This window comes from Tyto alba, unplaced genomic scaffold (genome assembly GCF_018691265.1).
Source record: "Tyto alba isolate M040663 unplaced genomic scaffold, T.alba_DEE_v4.0 Super-Scaffold_20000042, whole genome shotgun sequence".
NCBI lineage: Eukaryota > Metazoa > Chordata > Aves > Strigiformes > Tytonidae > Tyto > Tyto alba.
Genome location: NW_024881293.1, coordinates 13,151,762 through 13,170,092, shown reverse-complemented (window position 1 = coordinate 13,170,092; position 18,331 = coordinate 13,151,762). Strand labels below are relative to the sequence as shown.

Here is an 18,331-nt window from a genome sequence, read left to right as displayed (position 1 = left end):
AGTAACACCAGTGCCAGCCCCAGCACTGACTGGAGCTCGTCGGCATTTCAAACCCCTAAAGGCAATGCAATTCAAATAATACTGAACAGAACTAAGTCTTTAAATATTCCATTTAATCAGACTAAGCATAATTTTATCTAAATATATTCTCTCCAATAGGAGTTACAGTGCACACAGAAGCAAAAGGAAAAGCTGAGTTTTAAGCCCAGCCTGATATCCAGGCTCAGTTGATTGATAATCCAGCCTAGTACCAGCACCTCATCCCTCCTTCAAAGGCTTCATCATAGTCTTGGAAATACCTCGAGCAGTCACTTCTAGAACTTGGTTTTTAAAGCCCTTCAGAGCAGTCCTGTAAGTGTCTCACTGGGCAGGACTGTCTTAGTGTGTGGCTACTGGAATGGTGGAGGTGACTGCAGGGTTGGTTTGACATGGCAGAATCTAGCCTTCCACGCTGTAGAGCTAAAACAAAGTCATTTCTGAGGTCACGTAACTGGAAGCTCCAACAGTCTGTATGGGGAAATGAGGGAACAGTCTAAAACCACCAGCACTGAATCCACTCCCCTTTATTTCATGACAGTGTCTGGACTCTTGAGAGAAGTTCTGGTTTCAGAGGGCTTGCTGGCTCTCCTGACACCTGAATGTCTGCCATGACTTCTGCATCCCAGGCAAGAGTCAGGAGGGCTGAGGGCACCTGGAGCAGAAAAGGCAAAGTTATAGCCATGTTATACTTTGACCTCCTAACATGCTGTGTACGTTCACAGACCTGGAAGAACTTCAACTAAAAAGGACAAGTGTGGATTTCTGCAAGAAGCTCCCTAGGGGACACTGCTTTGGGTTTTCTCTTGGAAGCCTTGTGCTAGAGCTGCGCTTGCCTCAGTTGCTGCCTTCCCTCTTTTCCCAGCGTGGATGCTAAGCCTGTGCTGGCTGCAGTAGTTGTCAGCAGCTCTTGCATTTGCTAAAGGAAGTAGGTCCTCGTAGTTTGTTCCAGACAGATCTCCTAGCTAGCCTTGAGCTTTCAAGCAGCTACTACTTTAAGCTTAAAAAGGAGCCAGAGCACAACTCACAGCACTGAGAGCAGAAAACACCAACTTCTCTAAGTTAGGAGCAGCAGATGACTCTGACAGCCTGAAGACCCCTGCGGAAGGTATCAGCTATCTTTTTCACTCACCAGCCCACATTCATTGAAGGCCAAGTTCTCATCAGTCAGTTTGAGACCTCCAGGTCCCAACAGCTCAAAGGGCAGCCAGTCATCTCGGAGTGCTTCTCTCACAAAGTTGTAGAGCACGGATACTGATTCTCGTGCATAAAAAGTCCCTGCCATGAGAAAACAAGGTGAGATATTGAAAGAGAGTCTGGCATTTACCAAATCTAATCTTTTGTGGTAGGTTTCGTGGAGTTCATGTACTGATGCTAACTTTATGAACTACTTCAGTGACACAGAAACAGCCTGATTCAACCGAGAAGTATAAAAGCAGAATCCCCGAAGAAAAAAGTATTACTACAATTGTTGCAAGCCCCTGCCAGCCTGTAACAAAGAGTTGGGAAAGCCTGAAATGATTTCTAGAGTTCTACTACAAAATTTGAAGAGGATTTATACTGTTGTATAGCCTGACACCACACAGGCAACCTCATGCTGGTTACTATAACAAACTGATCTAATGAGTCCAGCTTGCTCGCAGTAGCCTGGGAAGAGCACACTTTAATTAACAGCGCCTTGAGATTCTTCCCTCTCCACTCAACCCTGGCTTACAGTCCCAACCCTGTGCAGACGAGGCAGGTGGAAGCCTCCGAGATGGGAAGAGTTCTTACAGAAACATCACCCCGCTCTGTTTTTTGTTGCTTTATTCTACCAGCTGGGTTCAGCACACCTCAAGCCTGCTTCTTATTCAAGCTCTTGCGCTAGAAGCGTTCTCAGAAGCTTTTGGGGGCACACAAAGAAAAGGCAAAAGTCTTCTACCTTGGAGTATATATCCGTCGGGAAACCGGACTCGCAGCAGGGTGTAGTTGTACTTCCGCATTTCCCTTTGTTCTTCTTTCTCTCGCATGGCTCTTGTCCTCAGCATCGAAGCTTTCTCCACCGCTTCTGTCCTTTAGAAAGAAAGTCATTTTTAGCATGAAGGAGAGGTCCAAGACTCCTAGCTGGCATCGTGTGCCCCCGGGGCAGTCAGGGCCCTCCTCCTAAGCCCACTCACCGGAGCCGTTGCTCTCGTTTGATCTCTTCTACAGTGAGGTTGTAAAAGTCATTTGGCAGCTCAAAGCGGGCAGCTTCGGGGGATGGTTTAAACAGACAGAGCTGGCGATCCAGCTGGGCTCTCATGGGCTCGGAGTTTAAAAGCTGTTCTTTGTAGTCCTTGAGGTCTTCCAACTTGGTCAGCATTTCTTCCTTCAGTACATAGTACTCCTCTGTGGTCTCTACAATCAAAAGGACAGGATTTGAATCTCTTGTTCTTTACATGAGTAATGTACGAAATAAGGGCAAGGATCTCCAGAAAATGTAACATCTTAACAGGAAAACTGCAGGGTGAGCAGCTGTTTGTGGTACAGCCTTGGAGCAACAGCCTTTGTCAGAGCCTGGGGAGCTCTTGGCAAACCAAGCTGCCTCACTAGCCTCCCCTGGCATGTCCCACCACCACTCAACCTCCTGACTTCAGTTTAATACACTTAGATTTCTTGCCTTGTCCTGGAACAGGCAGTATTTTTGTCTCAAACCCGATAGCCTGGAAAAATCTGTGTATCCCTTCCAGGCAGCTTATCCTTTCCTGGAAGAAAAGGAAAGAATTTAGACGTAGTCTGTTCCAGGCAAGGACTCTCCCAGGCAGAGCACCTGCAGGAGTCTTCATCTCACCTGAAACACTCTGTTCTGCAGTTTGATTTTCCGGTACTTCTCCTCCTCTGGATGGAGATAGATATTATCCAAGTATCTGCAGAAAGAGGAATGCACTGCATGGATCAAATTAGGCACGTCAGGACATGCTACCCCAAGGTGTAAGAAGAGACTGAGACACCTCACAGTATTTCTCAGATAAAAGCACTGAAAAACTGAGGAAAGTAAAATACATCAGTGTTTTATGTCTATGCTAGACAGATCTCCCAGCAGCTCCCAAACTTCTTGGATTAGTGACTTAACTCTTAAACCATCTCTGAGATGCTGACCTTATTTCAACTAACACTTAAGACAGTTCACGTGTTCAGCTTTGGTCTTTCTTCAGACTTTGCCTGGAGCACATCTGCCTGTTGGCCTTGAAGTGAAGGCACAAGCTACCGGCGTGCCCAGTCCTGCTACCCCCAGCCCACTTACTTGGCCATGGTCTCCACGCCCGCTCGTACTTTCTCCCGGTCCTTATTGAAGGTGTGAATCTCCATGATCGAGGCAGCCACTGGGTCTACGGAGAAATACTGGGGGAAAAGGAGAAGCTGGTCAGGGGGAGCTGACGCTACTCTGCACAGAGGGAGGTGTGGGGCTGTTGGGGTTTAACCCCGACCAGCCACTTAGCACTGTGTTTGTTCCCCCCCGCAGTGGGATGGGGGAGAGAATTGGAAGGGTCATAGTGGGGAAAAAAAAATCCCCTTGGGTTGGGCTTAATAGGTAAAGCAAAAGCTGTGCATGCAAGCAAAGCAAAGGGATTTATTCACTACTTCCCAGTTTAGCTGTTTCCAGTGTGTATTCAACACTTTTCATCACAAATCCAAAATGCAGCACCATCTGAGCTGCTATGAAGAAAATTAACTCTGTTCCAGCCAAAACCAGTACAGGGCCAGAGTTTCCAGTCCCAGCGTTTCCAGCCAGCTGAAGGGAGGGTGCTCGGACAGACATTGGTACGGCTACAGCAGAACAGAGTTACCCTTTGGGAAACAGTGGAGATTTTTACAGGGAGAAGTTGCTGCTCAAGGGGACCCATGCCACAAAATGAGTGAAAACAGGAGGAAGAGAAGCCGTGCAGCCGGGGCACTCACCGCCTGGATGGCTTCTCTGAGGTGCTTTTCCTTCTTGTCTTTCCTTACAACGGCACCAGTCAACGGGCAAATGAAATAGACCCCTGACACAGAGGGGGCAGCTGCCCCTTCCTTGTCTGGGGAGGCGAAGTCCTAAAGGAGAGAAAAATCAGGCCCCAAACTGAACGCAGGAAGGTTTTGGGGCTTTTTTTGTTTGTTTGTTTCTGAATACCCTGGTGCATCTCCCCGGGACAGGGACAGCAGCACAGCAGGGTGCTGATCAGGGCCCAGCAGCCTCTCTCGTACCTCTTCCTCCGCAGAGAGACCTTTCTCACTTGCAGCTGCCTCAGCCATCAGCTCTTTTCTCACTAGGAGAGACAAACCCAGGTTACAGCGGCAGCTGGGGCAGAGGGCCAGCAGGTTTCACAGAGCTTTGGACCGCGCGGCAGCACCCTGGGGGAGCAAACACCTGCCCAGGTGCTCTGTCCCCAACCTGAGAGCCCACGGGTGAGTGTGTGCCTGCTGTTTCTGTGCCGCCCAAGCATCTGCGGACGCCAGCTGCGCCCCAAAACATCCCCAAGAGCTGCACCCAAGCGCTTGCCTGCCTGGGATCTCCCTCCCTCGGGCTGGGCTTGGAGCCACAACCGTCCCAGCCAGCTCCACGTCCTGCAGCGAGCTCCTACCCTGGTTCTTGATGGCGTCCTGGGAGGAAAGCGCCTTGGCCTTGGGCTTCAGCTCCAGCCGGGCCAGCGCCGCGGCCGCCGCCATCTGCGCTTCGTCCGTGGGGCCCTGACGAGGCTTCTGCGCCGCTTCGGTTTTCGGTTTCTCCTTGGGGACCCTGGGCAGGACGGAGCAGCAGAGCTCAGGGCGGGGGGAGGTGGGCTGCGTGACCTGCAGCGGCCCGGCCGTGGCCACCGACGTGGAACGGCAGCGACCGGCCCCGGTGACGGAGCCAGGGAACCGGCCGCTCCCGGGGCGGCAGTGTCGTTTTCCCGGTGAGTGTCGGCTCCTGGCGGGATGGGCGGCTCGGGCCCAGCCTGGTGTCCCCAGGCAGCCCCCCCCCCCCGGTACCGGGTTGCACCGGGGCCCGTGGATCCCCCATCCCGCGGCGCCGGGCCGCCGTTACCGGAGATCCCCACAACCCCGTACCGGGACGGCTCCGAGAGCTTCTGTCCGGGCCCTGCGCTCTTGAACTTCAGGTCGGCTTTGATCTCCTGGAAGAACTTGCGCATGGCGGCGGCGGCACCAGCACCGATACCGGCACCGGCAGCTCCGCGCTTCCGCCCCGCCCGCGTCCCTGCCACCGGAAGGGGCGTGTCCGTCACCCTGGCCCTCGCGCCGCTCTAGGCTCCCGCCGCTCTATGACCTCGGCGGTCCTCCAGGGCTGAGAAATTGGGGGGGGGGGAGGAGGGAGGGGAGGGGTTGTGGAGCAGCACAACCCCCCCCAGGCCGGCACCCACGGACCCCACGCTCCCCTAGACCTGTACCCACAGCCCTCCCGAGGAGAACCATCAGCCCCAGCCTGAACTGGGCCCTCTGCAGCGCCGGAGAAAACCTCACCTGTCTCCAAGGTGCAACCTGAAGGAACCCCCAAAATACGAGATTTTTCTGTTCTCTGAGCCCACAGCCAGGTCCCCCCCCTTCACCCGCCAGCCCCCCCGGAACCAGCAGGGCCCTCACTTCCCGCCATCATGCAAAGCAGATTTGAGATCCCCCCTCTGAGGGGCTCAAACCTCAGGAGCAAACACACACCCCTGCAAGTCAGGTGCTTTCGCGGGGGTTATTTCCACGGTCCAACCCCCCATCCTCCTCCTCGTGGAGACATGGACCAGGTACGACCGAAGAAGAGGCAGCTTCCTCCCCGCTTTCGGGATGAACACGGACCCCCATCCTGAACGGAGCCGGGGTGTCCGCAGCGGCGGTGGGATCAGCACCCCGGCACCGATGGCCGCCAGCCCGGCATCACCGCAGGGACCAACACCTGGACGCCGAGAGCCAGAACCGCACGAACGAAGGCCAGACCCTCCTCTGCATCACCAGCCGGCACACCGGACTCTGCCCACGCTTCATAGAATCATTCAGATCAGAAAATCCCTTTAACATCATCGAGTTTTTCCCCCCACTCACCTCCCCCGGGGGGCCACAATCACCCTGTAAATAATTTTTCCCCCTGAGCGTGGCTTTGTGGTTTGTAGCCGCCTGGCTCTGGCCGGGCACTGGGAGTTCTGGCTGCCACCAAATCGGACCCAGGTGCGGACAGACAAACGTTCGCGTTTCCACAACCTCGTGGAGAAACTGGATTGGGTTTATAACCAGGTTTAAAAATCAATGCAGCTTCCAGGCAGCCTCCTTAGACCATTTTGCTTCTTGAGTTCAAGTGTTAAAAGGTAGGTGATGCAGGTCTGACTCTGTCGCCTGGGCTTTGCCCCAGGCGGGTCTCCCCTCTCCGTGTCCTGGGGATGCTTCTCACCCCCCCAAACCACCACGGGGACCCCTCGGCCCCAGGGGAGGGACCCCCGGCTGTGGGGTTGGTGGCACCAGCTGACTCTGGCAGGGTTTTGGTGAGGGAGCTGTGTCCCCAGGCTGGGGCCAAGGGGGTGGCAGTGGACAGGGCAGGGTGGGAGCTCACCCTCGGGGGCACCCACCCCCACAAAAGTCCCCTGGCCTGGCCTGTCCCTACAGCCGCTGACCCAGCTGCTCAGCCCAGGCCCTGGCCCCCACCCTGTCCCACACCTCACAGCCCTCACCCACACCCTATAGCCCCGGGCCCCGCCCTATAGCCCTGTCCTATACCTCACAGTCCCCACCCTATAGCCCTGGCCCCACCCCACAGCCCCTGGTCCGCACCCCACACCCTATAGCCATGTCCCACACCCCAGAGCCCCCACCCTATAGCACTGGCTCATAACCCACAGCCCCCCACCCTATAACCCTATCCCATACCCTATAGCCCTGTCCTATATCCCAGAGCCCCCACCCTATAGCCCTATCCCACACCCTGTAGGCCCGGGCTCCTCCCTATAGCCATGTCCCACACCTCAGAGCCCCCACCCTATAGCACTGGCTCATAACCCACAGCCCCTGGCCGACAGTCCCCCACCCTATAGCCCTGTCCTACAGCCCTTCCATCACCCCACAGCCCCTGGCCCCCCCGCCATAGCCCTGCGCCCCCACCCCCGCCCCCTCTGGACACGCCCCCCAGCGCCCCCCCTCCTCGGCGCCTCTGGCGGCGCGGTCCAATCCCGTTATCCCGCCGTGCCCTCGCCTGGCTGCCATTGGGCGAGGCGGCAGAGCGACGCGGCTCCGGAGCCAACTGACGCCGCGGGCGGGGGCGGGATATCCTGCGGGCCGGGCCGTCCCCGCCCCGCTGCCCGGTGCTGCCCGCGGCCTGGGCCTCCGCCGCCGCCCCGCCCCGCGGCCGCCATGCCGCACAGCTTCAAGCCCGGAGACCTCGTCTTCGCCAAGATGAAGGGCTACCCGCACTGGCCGGCCCGGGTGAGACCGCGGGACCGCGCCGGCGGCGGGACGCACCGAGGGGTGGGGGTGGGGGGGGCGGCCGGGCCAGGCCGGAGATCCGGTCCCGGGATGAGGGGCCGGTCCCGGGATGAGGGGCCGGTCCCGGGATGGGGACACGTACCGGCTCCTGCCCTGGGGAGGGAGGCCCGTACCGGGATGGTGATGCCATAACGGTACCCGGGTTGGGGTGTCCTGTCCCGGGATGGCGGACATGGGACCGGGCACCTGTCCCGGGATGGGGGCCCGGTAGCGGCTTGAGGGACTTGTACCAGCACCCATACTGGGATGGGGATCCCGTAATGGCACCCATTCTGGGACGGGGACCTCCTGCTGGCACAGAGTGTCCCAAACTGGGAGGGGGGAGGTCCCGTAGCGGGATGAGGACCCGGTGCTGGCATGGCGCGTCCCGTACTGGGATGGGGGCCCCATATCAGCATCTGTCCTGGGATGTGGACCTGGTACCAGCATGAGGGACCAATACCAGCAACCGTACTGGGATGGAGAGCCCCATCCCAGCACCTGTACTGGGATATGGAGTCCCGTCGCAGCACCTGTACTGGGTTGGGACATCCTGTACTGGGATGGGAGCTGTCACACTGACACCTGGGATGGGATGGATGTCAGGACAGGGTGTCCCCTACTGGGACGGGAGGTCCTGTTCTAGCACCCGTACTGGGATGGGGACCTGGTACAGGAATGGGGTGTCCTGTATCGGAATGGGGGACCCCATGTTGTCAGCCGTACTGGGATGAGAGCTCAGTACTGGGACAGAGATCCTATACAGGCACCCATAGCAGGATGGGTTCCTGGTACTGGAATGGGGTCTCGCGCCAGCAACCGTACTGGAACTGGGGTTTGATCCTGGGAGGGGGGTGTCATGTTGGCACGTGTACTGGGGTGGAGAAACCCAGACTGGAACAGGGGGTTCAGGGCTGGAATTGGGGTCCCATGCTGGCACCTATACTGGGAGGGGATCCAGGACCAAGCTGGGGGTCCCAGACTGGAACCCACACTGAGGCAGAAATGGGGGGGGGGGGTCTCACACTGGTGCCTGTACCTGGCAAGGGATGGGGGAGACCAGGGGGACCCAGGACCCCCCTTCCTGCCCCAGTGGCACCCTGAGCCTCTCCCTGCACCCAGGGGAGACCCGGATCCCCTCGGGGTGACCGCTCGGGGCCTCTGCCCTGCTTCACCTACTGGGACCCCTGTCCTGGGGTCCTTCTGCTGGGTTGACCCCTGCCACCCCCCTCCCCTGCTGCACCCTGGGCCCCTGGTGCTCCAGGCAACCCAACCCTATGGGGGTGCCCCTCACAGTGCCCCCCTTCAGCCTCCATCCTCATCCTCCCACTGCCCAGCAGAGCCCTGCCCCTCCAGAGACCCCTGTTCTCCTTCCCAGCTTCCTGCCTGGATGTCACCCACCCTGTCCCCCACTGGGGAGGGGGACAGAGCTGGGGTCTGGGGACAGGCGGGACACACACTGGGGGCAGCGCCTGGCTGTGACGTGTAAGGGGGGAACCGCTGCTGAGTGCTCGCGAGGTGCAGGATCGGAGGGTGCTGGTGCAGTTTGGGGGGGTAGGGGGTCGCAGATGGGGTGATGGAGTGTGTGTGGTGGGGGACGACTGGTCCCGCCAGCCGGGTGACGGTGTTGTGCGGCGGTGGGGCCTGGAGGAGGCCCGGAGGAGCGGGCAGAGCGGGGACCGGTGTAGGATGTGCTGACGGGGGGAGCGCGAGGCGGCGAGGCGGGGGGGGTCTGCGGTGGGCCCCGGCGGCAGCTGAGGGCGAGGCAGGTTCATCCGCTGAAGGTGTCCGATGGGAAGAGACTGGCAGGTGGAAACCGTGTGGGATCGGGGAGGCTCAGGGTGCCGGAGACGACGATGCTTGGCCGCACCACGCCGTGAGATCTAGGATGCCGTCCCCGCGCTGTCACGGCTGACCTGGTGCCGAGAGGACTCGGTCGTTCCAGGAGAGCCCTCGCGCTGCCGGCGTCTGCAGCCCCTCCTGCTTTAGCTTGCTTGCTTTTTTGGGGAAGGCTCTCCCCCTGCCCTGAAGACCTCCCCGGCACGCGGGGCAGCCCCTGCGCACCCCGAGGCTCCCGCCTGCGGCTCTGCCCCGCAGCCCAGACCACGTGCAGCGGACAGACGGGCGCTGGAGCCGGCGTGCGGGAAGAAGACGGGGTGGCCCACGCGTCCCGCTTGGCAACGGGGCTTTTCCTGCGGCCGGTCTCCAGCCAGGAAGGACCCTCAGGCCGCCCCCTTGGAGCAATCACCCCCTACCCCGGGCTGGAGGGGGCTTCCCTCGGGGCATCCCCCCACCCGAGGCGGCTCGTGCGATGGATCTCTGGGGAGTAGCACAAGGCCCGCGTTTCCCCGGGCGTTGAGCCCGGCGGTGGAGAGACGACCTCGCGCCGAGCTCTAGCTGTAGAGCATCCGTGCCGGATCCCTTCTGTTACTCTTCTAGAGATCCCGCCGGGCCCTGACGCCGCAGCGGGACTCTTGTGTGTAGCAAGGTCCCCGTCCGGGTGCTTTCTTGCCATGCTTGCCTCCAAGCGGGTGCGGGTGCCAGAGGCCGACGCTGCTAGCCGGGGCTGACGTGCCTCGCAGAGGACATGCTCAAGCCGCTCTCTCTGACCACCTCCTGCTTTGGGTTTCCTTTCAGATCGATGACATCGCGGACGGTGCTGTGAAACCCCCACCGAACAAGTACCCCATCTTCTTCTTCGGCACCCATGAGACGTAAGCGCTGCCTCGCTCCCCTCTCTGGGCTTTTGCCCCGCTGCCTCTGCTCCGGGCTCACCTCTGCTTTGTTTCTCTCCAGCGCCTTCTTGGGCCCTAAAGATCTCTTCCCTTATGAAAAATATAAAGACAAATATGGGAAACCAAACAAGAGAAAAGGCTTCAACGAGGGATTGTGGGAAATCCAGAACAACCCTCACGCCAGTTACAGTGCCCCTCCGGTGAGTGCGGGCCTCGCGTGGCGGGGGGGCAGCGAGGACGTGGGCTGCCGGCGCCTCCATCTCTCCTTTCCTCCGAGTCGCTCTCCTTTTTCTGCTTCTCATTGCTACGGTGCCTACGCGCTTCCAGCTCGCAGATTGGCTTTCTCGGGGTTGAATTAGCTTCCTTTCCCTGCCCTCTCCCTTCCTGAGGGAGTCAGCTCTCCTCCTCCTCCTCTTCCTCCTCGGGAGGAAGACGCCTTTGCGCCATCTTCGAGGTAGAACCGGGGGTGCGCTTTGTGCTGCTTGCCCAAAACCACGGAGGATTTCATTCTCAGAGCGAGAACTTGAGGCTTGCTCATCCCCAGCTCCCGGACCTGCGCGTGGACTGTTGGGCAGTCCCCCTTCTTCATCCATTTCTGAGATCCTGAGCCAAAAGCTGCTGGGCTGCTCCTTCAGCGGGCTTCAGAGCTGGCCGGGAGACGGCTCTTTGCTGTCAATTGCTTGCCGTGGGCATTTCATAACCATAATTGTGTAATACAATTTATTGTATAGCGATCTTCAAAGAAGGCGTCCAAAGCAGCTTCATAGGCAGTTGATCTGAAGAGGCAGAGGAAGGTTTTTAAGGTGAGCTACAAGGACAAGGTGGTCTGGAGGTAGGCAGGCTCAGGGAATGAGCCCCCCCAGCTCTGCCGCTGCCGGTGCAGGAGAGAGGATGTGGTTTGAGTAGCTGTGGGAGATGGTTGGACCCAAGACCACAGATGTAGGGTAAGGTGAGACCACGATGATGCTTGAAAAACTGGAGGACAACTTCAGCTTGTTGGGTGGGAGGCTGGTGATGGTGAGGGAGGCGGCACTCGCTTTGTCTAGGGACTCCACCGTGAACTCCCAGTAAGGGCTTGAGGGGCTTACTGTGATTGAGGGACCAAAGCAAGGCCAACGGCCCCAGCAAAGCTGAGGGCTCACCAATGCCAGCTGCATCTTGTGGCCAAAACGCCTGGAGGAGCAGAAGAAGAGACTGAAGTAGAGATCTCTTTAGATTTTGAGACCCTAAATGAAGCGAGATGCCAGTCAAGGACAAGGAGAGGCTTTCCAGCAGGAAGGCTCCAGCACTGGAAGAATCCCAGCTCTAGGAAACCCCTTGGGTGCGATGTCCTTGTGTGAGGAACTTCACGATGGGCTGGTGAGAAGCCAGGAGACCTTCCCTACGTGGGAGTGAGGGAACAGGACACAGCAGATCCCAGCTGGGAAGAGCGGTGACAGCCACACCGGACTCCTCATGTGGACCTTTCCACTGGGGAAGGCGCGCGATGTGCTGTGGGGTGAAACCGTGTGAGAAGGAAGAGGCCTGACCCGAGTCAAGGGCTGGTGGCCAACCCACTGGAGGAGAACAGCCGCTCCCTGATGCGGAGGAGAGGCTGAACTGAGCCACCCAGCCCCGCTTGTCTGGCGCCGTTAGGGCTGGGATCTGCTCACCCAGGAGGGGTTGTCAGGTCTAAGCTTCTGCAGGGGTCTTTGGCAGAGGGCGAGGATCGTGGGGAATGGGGAGTGAGGCAGCAGCAGCGGGTGGGAGCTGAGCTGGGGGTTTCCAAGGGGAAGGTGTTGCTGGTGGTCTCGGGGTGGTGTGTGAGGGGCCTTGGGAAAGGGGTGCAGGGGAATTAGAAGGGGATCGGCTGAGTGTTTTCATTGAAGGGCTGGTCACGTTGTCCAGAGCCGTGCTGAAGGGTTCTGTGCCGGGAGGGGAGGCTGCCCCACGCTCCTCTGCACGCACACCTCTCTGCTCAGCGCTGCCGTCCATTGCTCGTCACTCTTTTGTGCCCCTTCTCCTCTCGCCCCGCGGTGTGCCGCAGGCCCCTCGGGGCGATAACACGACTCTCATCCCTGCTGTCTTTAGCCTGCGAGCTCCTCGGACAGCGACGTTCCCGAGAACGACCCGATGGGGGGAAGCGATGCAGGGGACGATGAGGAAGACGCTGCCATGGCTGCAGTCGCCACAGAGAAAATGGAAAGCGACGAGGACTCGGATCGAGGCAGCGACCACAGCGGGCTCAAACGAAAATCGCTGGCTATGAAAGTGAGTGTGGGCTGAGGAGATTCCACACAGCGGGGACGGGAGGGTGTCCTGGTCAGGAGGACACTGATATGGTTGTTGGGTCCACCACTGAGCTGCAGGTTTCATCCACCACGCAGCATGTCAGGCCCAGCGTGGCTGGAGATGGTGAAGAAACCAACTTCCTCTAGGTTCTCCAGTGGGAAATGGGGATCAGCACGTGTTTGGGGGTCTCGGAGCTGTCTCATGTTGTCTTTGGGATGGTGGGATGGCCAAGTTCTGGTGTGGTTTGCAGCCAGGAGCCGCGTGGTTCTTCTGAGGGCACGGGGCTGCTCTTGCAGGGCCAGTTGGGAAGAGTTGGGCAAAACCCCTTTCCCAGCAAGCGTTGTCTTTCTGTGCTGGGTGGAAGGGGAGTGGGATTCTCTCATGTTGTCACTTCTCGCGTATCAGATGCCGGTGGCAAAACGGCCTCGGAAATCCTCCAGTGACCTGGATCAGGGCAGCCCCTCCCTGACAGAAGAGGAGAACTCAGAAACGTCTTCTGAGTCGGAAAAAAAACAGTGACCAGGTGAGAGGGTTTGGGATATGCTTGCACAGAGGCTGGCAGGGCGGTGGGGAAAGGGGCTGGAGGAAAAGCATTGCTGCCCGGGGAACCCGTCTGGCTTCTGAAACAGTTGTGAGACTCTTCCCCATCTCTTCCTATCTGTGTTTTCCTCCAGGACTTCACTCCTGAAAAGAAGCCAGTGGCCAGGGCTCCCCGGAGGATGCCAGCAGGGGGGAGGAAGAAGAAGGTAAAAGACCCCTAGTCTGTGGTGCTGCATGAGGGAGGCTGGAGATGAGTCTGGGGTCTGTGCTGCCTGGAGGGGGGCTGGGGGTGGCAGGGCTCTGCCATGGGCTGCGTGTGGATTCGGCACTAGGAGAGACCTCGCCAATGCCTCAGTGACCCGGTTGGGCCCCGTGCTGCTGTGGTTTGGTGCCCGTGGCTGAGCCACTGCCACCCCCTGTCCAACCCCACTCTGTGCCTGCAGAAAGTGGAATCCGGCTCCGACTCAGACTCCAAAGTGGACTCGGATTCGGAAATGGGAAACGCGACTGTGGACATGACCAAGTCGGACTCCAACTCCGATTCAGACTCGGATGTGTCTGTGAAGAAGGCTCCCCGCGGCAGGAAGCCAGGTAACACCAGGGAAGCTGCTTCTGCCACTGCTGGGTCACTGCTGGCTTCCTCAGCGGACTGGAGAGCATGTGAGGTTGGGGGCTCCGGGGGTCTCCTTCTCTTGTGGACACCTTCCAGCCCATATCTGAGCAGCCCTCTGCCCCACTGTTTGGGGCTGTTTTAACAGAGGGACAACCAGGGCTCCTGCTGAACATCTCCCCATTGTCTTGCAGCTGAGAAACCCCCTCCCAAGCCCCGTGGCAGGAAACCGAAGCCCGAGCGTGTCCCGACCAGCTCCAGCAGCGACAGGTGAGATCAGCTGGGACACTGTCACCCTCGGGGCTGGGCTGGTCACCCGCCTGCCCTCCGCACAAGGGGTCCAAGCGTGCTCTGTCCTTTGCAGTGATAGCGACAGCGACGTGGACCGCATCAGTGAGTGGAAGAGGCGAGATGAAGAACGACGGCGGGAGCTGGAGGAGAAGAGGAAGAGGGAGCAGGAGGAAGAGATCCGTCGGCTCCGGGAGCAGGAGAAGGAGGAGAAAGAGAAGAGGAAGGAGAAAGCAGAGAAGGGTGAGGAGGTGCACTCGGACTCGGACAGCAGTGCAGAGGATGAAGTGGCCAAAAAGGGCCGGAAAGGCCGGGCCAAGGCCCCGTCCTCCTCGGATTCTGAGCTGGAGCTGGAGAAAGAGGTGAGTGCGGAGCCATGGGGAGCCGGTGGCGATCAGACAGGCTCTCATCTCCCTGTCAGGTCAGCAGGGACCTCCAGGAGTGGCAGGGACCTCGCTCGGTCGTGCGTTACCCTGGGGTTGCCTGTGCAGCACTGGGCAGGGTCTGTCCAAAGGCACATCTCTGCCTTGAAAATGGGAGCTCTTCCCCTGGCCCGGGATGCCCCATCCAGCTGTGGGTCTCACATCTCTGTGATGCTCTCCTTCCCATCACCGTCATCGGATTTGCTCCGCTGCCCTCCCCAGAGCCTGGTGGAGCATCATCAGGATTCAGCTGAAGCACGGGGAAGGGTTGAAGAGGGCTCTTAGGAACCACGCTGCCTGTGGTCAGCGGCGAGGTCACCCTCTCACCTTGGCAAGTTCCTCCCTGTGAGGACGAGCCAGGAAAGCAGCGCAAAGATCTTGAGGTCTGGAAGGCCACGTGGGTCTGCCAGTTGGGTCCTGCGGGCTGAGGGGGCCACTTGAGGTACCAGGATATTTGCTTTCGGAGCAGCACGCCTCTGTGCTGCAACCAGAGTCCTCCTCCCGCGCGAGGGATGCCCCTGCACCCAAACTGACTTGCAGCAGTGGCGTGATGGGGGCTGGCCGCTCACGTTTCTGGCCGTGGCACCCTCCTGCAGCGGGGAGGGCTCTGCCACTCTCGCCTGCATTGTTCTCTCCTCCAAGGTAAAGAAGCCGGCGAAGAAACAGGCCTCGGAGTTGTCAAGGAAACCAAATCAGAAGGAGAAGAGGGGCCGAGCAGAGGAGAAACCACGGAACAAGTCAGCATCTCCCCTCCCTGCCTCGGTGCTTCCTTCCTGTGGGGACAAGGCTGTTCCTCTGCTGCTGCCACCCAGCCCTCCTCGGCTGACACCTCGGCGTGGGGATGGGGCTCCCGTGGAGCTGCCCCTGGGCCAGCAGCACTCGTGGGAGGCGCCAGGCTCTCCCCTGCCCTGCTGTCTCCTAGAGCTGAAGGGGCTGGAGGAGGTGTTGGAGGGCACCAGGCTGAGCTTCCCTGGTGTTTTCCATCTCCCAGGGGAAGATCCTTGGGGTGTCTCTTTGGGGCTTTGCCTTTCTGCAATCCCGGGAAGCTGGGGCGTGGGGGAGCTGCTGTCTCAGGGCTCCTGTCTGCCTGCGAGCTGGGAGATGTGTGTGAAAGCGTGGGTGGAGCGTGGCAGGGCTCTGCTGCCTGGCTCGCTCCGTGGGGCAGGCGGGGGGGATGCACCGACCTGTGCCATCACCCTCCTTGTTATCCCAGCGGCGAGCAGGGGGTGTTCACCAGGACGATCTTTCCTCTTTCCTTTTCCTCCCACAGACCTTTGAAAGTGGAACGAGGCCGGAAGAAATCTGACCTGATCCCTGAGAGGAGGATGGAGAAGAAAAAGGGTGAGAGAGCTGTGGCTTGCCATCACAGAGGGGAGGAGAGGGAGAGAAGGGATCCAGGGCTGGTGTCCTCATCCCAGGGAATTTGAGGGAGCTTTCCCACAGGGGTTGGCATGGTTGTGCTGGGGCCCTTCCCAGCACTGCTGCGGTCCCGGCATTGTGTTGGAAAGTATTCCAAGGGTGTGCAGACAGTGAGCTTCCCTTTATACATCCCCTCCCAATCTTGGCACACGCCAACCCATCCTCTTCAGAGAGGCCCCTGGGGCTGTGTTTGACCTTGGAGATGCAGGAGAAAACCAAACCCTTGCTGGGGGAGAGGTCCTGGGTTCCGGGCAGTGCCGTGCTCTCCTCTGGTGGCCTCATGCCTCGGCCTGTCTCTTGCTGCTGCAGAGCCCACGGTCGAAGAGAAACTTCAGAAACTGCACAGCGAGATCAAGTTTGCCCTGAAGGTGGATAACCCGGTGAGTGCCCGAGAGCGTTGGCCTGGCCTGGGAGGTCCCTTCCCTGCTCCTTGTGTCCTTGGCCACCGCGTGAGCCTTGCCCGGCTGCGATACCTGGGGGGTGCTCAGCCTGGCTGGAGCCTCCTCTTGCCTTTCTGGGTGCTGGGTGGCATTAGGGGACCGTGCTCCACGCAGCGCTGCCCCAGGTGCCCACAGGGAGCCTCTCAGGCAGCTTCTGATCTCGGTGCCATCCTTGCAGGACATCAAGCGGTGTCTGAACGCACTAGAGGAGCTGGGCACGCTCCAGGTCACCTCTCACATCCTCCAGAAGCACACTGACGTGGTGGCTACGCTGAAGAAGGTAGAGCAGAGAGCCGAGTCCCTCCCTGGAGGGAGCGAGGAGCTTGCTCGGGCCACCCCGGCTCTAAGGGCGTCCCTCCTTCCTCTTTCTGGTGCAGATCCGTCGCTATAAAGCAAACAAGGATGTGATGGAGAAAGCTGCCGAAGTCTACACCCGGTTGAAGTCGCGTGTCCTGGGACCAAAGATGGAGGCGATCCAGAAAGCCAACAAAGCCGGGCCTGAGAAGGACAAGGGGGAGGCAGAGAAGGGCCAGGAGAAGCTGTCGGGAGGGGAGACACGGAATGAGAAGGGGGAAGAGGAGACAAATGCTGGTAACGCTCCCTGCAATGTCTTGGGGTGGTTCCCTGCTCTGTTTGGGCACGTAGAGATCCCAGGGCCCTTCTCGGGGCACGTCCCGTCCCGCTGGAGACACGAACAGGGGTGGCTCTTGGCCTCGGTGGTGGAGGGGGACCAGCAGCCACGTGTGGCACCTCCAGTCCCTTGTTTGCTGAAGTGCCGAGAGTGGGAAAGGACTGAAGATCGAACGCTCGCAGCAGTGAGAGCAGAGGGCAAACCTCAACGCCCACGCCCTGGCTTTGGGGGCTTTTGGGTTGGTTTTTTGGGGCCGGGACGGCTCCTCGCCACCAGCTCGAGCGCTGGCCCAAGGCACCAGGGAGACGGAGGAACGCGGAGACGCCCTTGGACGCTGGCTGGGGCTCTTGCGCAGGCAGCTGGTGACTGGGATCTTCCACCCTGGTAGCCGGGTCCCTGCCCGGGGACGTCCTGGTGATGCTGCAAGAGCCTTCCCCGAGGAGCTGATGGGGGAATTCCACTCTGAGGCCTGGCTCTGGGCTCGGCGATGGGGGTCTTTGGGGCCCTTCTCGTAGCTGTTGGGGTCAGGCCAGAGCTGGGGGCCCCTTGGTCTTGGCTGGGTGGCCTTTGCCTGGACGGGGACAACCTGTGACTGTGGGTCCTCGGCTTCATCCATCCTGACCCACGAGGGGCTGGGGAAGTCCACCACGGGGACTTGAGCGTCCGAGCTTCTCTCTTCCTTTTAGATTTGTCGGGTCCTGTGAATGGTGAATCCCTGTCCCAAAAAGCGGAGGGCATGGAGGAGAAGGACAGAAGCCAAGGGCCAGGAGCCGGGGAGCCGGAGGCGTCCGCCGAGGAGACCCACAACAAGTGAGCGTGGCAGGGGCAGAGCTGGGGGTGCGGGGGGCTCCCCTGGATCTGCTGCACACCCAAGCTGGGCTCTCGCATGGATGATTTGGGGGGGGGGGGGAGTGTCTCGTGGGTTGTGTCGGGCTTTTCCCAGCTCGGGAAGGAGCCTGGGGTGCGGGAGAGGGGCAGGGGAAGGCAGAGGGGCAGGGGAGAGGCTCGCTGAGGTGCCTGCGCTCTCCCCCAGCAGCGTGCAGGACTATCCCAAGGCCGAGCGAGCCGGGCCGGAGCGGGCTCGCGGGGAGTCAGAGGCTGTGGATGACGCCGAGGAGAGCTGAGGATGCGGCTCCTGCCCGGAGGAGGAGGAGGAGATGGAGGGGCTGCGAAGGGAGACCAGCCTCTGCCTTGTCCCCTGCTTGAGTCACTTCACTTAAGTCACACAGTAGCTGATGTCCTAGGTCTTGTCCTGTGCCCCCAGCCCCGCGAAAGCACCGACCGTGGCGGGGGCTGTGCTGGTTGTCTGTATTTGTCCCCCCCCTTTTTTTTTTCTTTTTTTTTTTTTTTCGGTTTTGTTTTGGTTTTTGTTTTGTTTTGCCCTCCTACCTAATTTCCTGTGATTTCAACCGACATGAAATGAATATAAAGGGTTTTTTAATGAAAAACACAAGGAGCCCTAGTGTCTTGTTTCTTGAGACATCGCTGACTGTGACGAGGGGAGGGCA

General features: G+C 59.5%; 2 protein-coding genes across 2 annotated transcripts; one reads left to right on the top strand and one right to left on the bottom strand.

Annotated features, from left to right (window-relative positions):
* Positions 1 to 98: 98 nt before the first annotated feature.
* On the bottom strand, positions 99 to 5,261 carry UBXN6 (UBX domain protein 6). Its single transcript, XM_042794558.1, has 11 exons — positions 5,083 to 5,261; positions 4,617 to 4,771; positions 4,240 to 4,301; positions 3,955 to 4,086; positions 3,299 to 3,396; positions 2,846 to 2,921; positions 2,675 to 2,759; positions 2,193 to 2,412; positions 1,958 to 2,088; positions 1,169 to 1,314; positions 99 to 691 (listed from the first exon to the last, which is right to left on the bottom strand). Exons 1-11 carry the CDS (start codon positions 5,163 to 5,165, stop codon positions 569 to 571), a joined length of 1,311 nt encoding a protein of 436 aa, XP_042650492.1. The 5' UTR covers positions 5,166 to 5,261; the 3' UTR covers positions 99 to 568.
* Positions 5,262 to 7,268: 2,007 nt separating this feature from the next.
* Positions 7,269 to 18,276, top strand: HDGFL2 (HDGF like 2). The gene is given in 17 exon segments (XM_042795103.1): positions 7,269 to 7,428; positions 10,105 to 10,181; positions 10,264 to 10,402; positions 12,273 to 12,452; positions 12,879 to 12,980; positions 12,982 to 12,996; positions 13,148 to 13,219; positions 13,457 to 13,604; positions 13,818 to 13,893; positions 13,988 to 14,273; positions 14,976 to 15,070; positions 15,604 to 15,674; positions 16,062 to 16,132; positions 16,371 to 16,472; positions 16,570 to 16,783; positions 17,510 to 17,633; positions 17,857 to 18,276. Coding segments are annotated over 17 exon segments (1,935 nt in total). The 5' UTR covers positions 7,269 to 7,356; the 3' UTR covers positions 17,948 to 18,276.
* The last annotated feature ends 55 nt before the right edge of the window (positions 18,277 to 18,331 follow it).